The sequence below is a fragment of the Neomonachus schauinslandi genome, chromosome 7, assembly GCF_002201575.2.
Source record: "Neomonachus schauinslandi chromosome 7, ASM220157v2, whole genome shotgun sequence".
NCBI classification, from domain to species: domain Eukaryota; kingdom Metazoa; phylum Chordata; class Mammalia; order Carnivora; family Phocidae; genus Neomonachus; species Neomonachus schauinslandi.
In genome coordinates, this window is record NC_058409.1 from 15,033,121 (window position 1) to 15,036,805 (window position 3,685).

Here is a 3,685-nt window from a genome sequence, read left to right on the forward strand (position 1 = left end):
TCTCAGGTTTGGTTGAGAAGAACATTCTTGACTCGTAACTCTGCTCCGGGGCTGAATCTCCATACTAGAGCCATCCTGAATATTATATTGGGTTTTAGACCACATGTGATTTGTACAAGATTCAGGACGTGTTGCATTCTTTGTACGGTAGTATTTCGGAAATGTTATCCCAAACTATGTGCATTTGTTTGTGTAACATTATGACATTTGCTTTTTAAGAAGATCTTTAAAAGGCTTTTGACAGTGAATGATGTCTAACTCATAGTGGAGAAGGTACACATCTCTAGGACTACTTCAAAAAAAAAAAAATCTATGTTAAATTTTTGTCTCCCTTTGTTTTTCCCCTGATTCCATAAACATGCATTGATTCATGTGTCTTCTGGCTGGTGTGTCTCTCCCAAACACTACTTTATTGTTCAAAATAACATAGTTTAAAGTATCTTATAACATAAGAGGCCGTAAGGCCTAGAAACAATTTGCCATGCCACCCTCTTATCTGGTGGATAATTTTATGATTGGAAAAGAACCTTGTCTTATATTTGAGTAAATTCAGTAATTTATTTTATAATAATTTTATGTTCAGTAATAGAAGGGAGTAGAATCAATTAGTAGCCCTTTAAAAATACATCTCTCCCATCAACATTGTCAAATCCAATATCTTAATAAATACATGTGAATTTTCTGGCTACATCGGCTCCATATATAGTTACCTTAAACCAATGATATTCCTTTGAAAATATAAGATGCTCTTTTGGGATTTTTTTGGCCTTCCATATTGTCTGCATTCTTTCCTTTCTTACTGCCAATGTAAATAAGACAGCACAACATATGTTAGGAGACAATTTGCATCTGTTTAAAAGATTAGAAAAAAAAATAAAAGATTAGAAAGCATGTGTCCCAGAATTGCCTGTTGATGTGTATATTTCAATTTCACACTGTTCCCTGTTGGACTTAGATTTTAAACTGTAATGTATTTTGTTTAAGTAAAACTAAATTCCTTCCTTAAATACTGATGTGAGAAAATGAAATCTCTTTCTCTTGTATGCTATGTAAGTATGTGGTTATTTCTCACTATTTTTGCTTTCTCTTCCCAGGTTTTCAGCAAAATGAACCTCAGCTTAAGAATCTGTTTAATAAGAGTGCACAAAGAGGACTTCAAAGTACAAAACAGCAATCACAGCTGCCTCTTCATCCTTCGTGGGAAGCAAGCAAGAGGCGAAAAGAGCAGCAATCTAAAATTGCTGTGTTTCAGGGAAAAAAAATTACATTTGATGATTGATTAGTATAGTACCTCTTTTTGTGAACCAGCCCATTATTAAAGTTAGGTTTACATAAGCCTACCACAAATCAAGTACATACTTAAATTGATTTTTAATAATATACCCACGCTGTTCCCTCTGTGAAAAAATTTTGAAATAGCTGTCTCAGACTTCCTAATTTATGCTTATCACCAGGTTTAACTCTGTGTCTTGCTTTGAAAATAAATTTTGAGAGATACATTAAAATAATAATGGAAAATATTAGGAAATTATAGTTATTTAAAAGAGATCACCTTTGCTAAAAGTAATTCTTAGCAAAACTAAGATAGTAACTTTTATATGGGTATAGAGATAATACATTAACAAATAAATATTAATTTTTATTATATTTGTAATTATTTGTGATCTACTTTTTGTCTGTTTTAAAGTAGATTCAGGGGCAGTTTTTCATTTCTGAATTATACCTCAGTTTTTTAGGCAACATACATGTTTAAATGTAGCACCACAACCAATAATTTGTTATATATCTCACTGCATAGAAATATTTGTTTAAATCAAGAATGTATAACATGTAGTTACTTGACCATGCACTTTTATAGAAACATTTTTTTGTGGAATTGTGGATTAGAATTCAAAAGGATAAACTCTGAAGGAGGTGTGATTGAAGAAGCATTTCCAGATAACTGAGTACAGTGATGAGATGACTCAAAGGAACTACTCTTTATGGAGTACTGTTAATTTCAAAGGAAAACGGGATTTTAAAAATCCTTTCAAATGTTTCACTTTCCACTTCTCTGGAAGAAATTAAAGGTTCTTGGTTAACTAAATAAAGATAACTAAATTCCATCTTACTGTTAATGGCAAGGAAAGTCCCCTGGTTTGCAGGAATTCATAAGCTCTGGAGAGTCATTTCTTTCATTTTCAAGAGCTTAAGAATTTAGATAACTAAAGCAATGGAATTCAAGAGATTATACAGAAAAAATTGTTTTTGCTATGTTGAAAGCAAAATTTGTTTTTTCTACTTTTGTCTTTTAAATTTTTATTTTGACATAATGTCAATTCTGCAAAATTAAAATTAATTTCAATGAAATTTTGATTATGAAAAATTATTACAGGAAAAGTGAAAGAAAAATGTCTCCATGGCTCCCCATATTTAGCCAAACTGCGAGGTTGAGAGCAGTGTCCTCCAGACTACCAAGTCTGGCCAAGACTTCTTACCCTACCACAAGGAGTTAGGGTCCAGCTACAGAGTTAGAGGGAAGAGCCCCCACAGGACCACTGTCACTTCTGACACCAGCTGCAGGTTTGGAGATGGCGTTGGTTGGGGGTGGGTTCCCCAAACACCCTCAGGTTCAAAAATTTGCTAGAAAAACTCCCAGAACTTACTGAAACCTGTTTATATACACACATGAAACCTACTGAAAGTCATTGTTTATTACAGGGCAAGGGTACAAATTAAAACCTGTCAAAGGAAGAGATGCATAGGACCATGTCTGTGAGGGTTCTTTTTTTTTTTTTTTTTTTTAAAGATTTTATTTATTTATTTGAGAGAGAGAGAATGAGAGCACGAGAGGGAAGAGGGTCAGAGGGAGAAGCAGACTCCCTGCCGAGCAGGGAGCCCGATGCGGGACTCGATCCAGGGACTCCAGGATCATGACCTGAGCCGAAGGCAGTTGCTTAACCAACTGAGCCACCCAGGCGCCCGTCTGTGAGGGTTCTAACACAAAGCTTCTGTTGTCCTCAGGACGCATTACCATCCTGGCATCAATCTGCATAGAGTATTGCCAATCTCAGAAGCTCACTGAAGCTTTGGTGTGTAGATTTTTTGTTGTGTCTGCAGTATATAAACATAAGCAGTTGATTGCCCAAATGATTGTTCCAGATGACTGATACCACATGACCCCAAATTCCCCATCCTCAGTTACATGGTTTGTGTTTTTTAGTGTAGCTAACTGCTGCCCTAAACAAACATACTTTTATCAGGTATTACATAGATGGCTCCAAGAAACCAAAGGCAAGGGCAATTCTCTTGGGCAAAGCCAAGTTCTTTACCACACAGTATCCTTCACCCAGGTTCTCCAATCGATAACACTTTATTGCACTTGCTTTATCCTTCGCTCTCATCCTTCTACCCCTCCCCTCCTCTTCCTCCTCCTCTTCTCTTTTCCCCCCGTCTCTCTTTGCTGTTGTTTTTGTTGTAATATTACATATGTCTTCTTATCATGTTCAGGTTTTTCCTCTACTTCCTTGAACATACGGAATATTAGTAGCTATTTTAATGATCTTGTCTGCAATGGTTCTCCATTTGGGGCAGTTTTACCTTTAGGGAACATTCGGCAATGTCTGCAGACATTTTTGTGTCACATCTAATGGATATAGGCCAGGGATGCTACTAAACATTCTACATTATATACAACAAAGAATTA

At 35.6% G+C, this 3,685-nt stretch overlaps 1 protein-coding gene across 1 annotated transcript in view; it reads left to right on the forward strand.

Annotated features, from left to right (window-relative positions):
* The window catches only part of SRFBP1 (serum response factor binding protein 1), a 60,802-nt gene extending 59,171 nt beyond the window's left edge, over window positions 1–1,631 (forward strand). Inside the window, exon 8 of the mRNA XM_021701911.1 lies at window positions 1,095–1,631. Within this exon, the coding sequence (XP_021557586.1) occupies window positions 1,095–1,279 (185 nt within the window). The 3' untranslated portion in view covers window positions 1,280–1,631. The remainder of the gene's footprint in view (window positions 1–1,094) is intronic.
* Window positions 1,632–3,685: the final 2,054 nt, after the last annotated feature.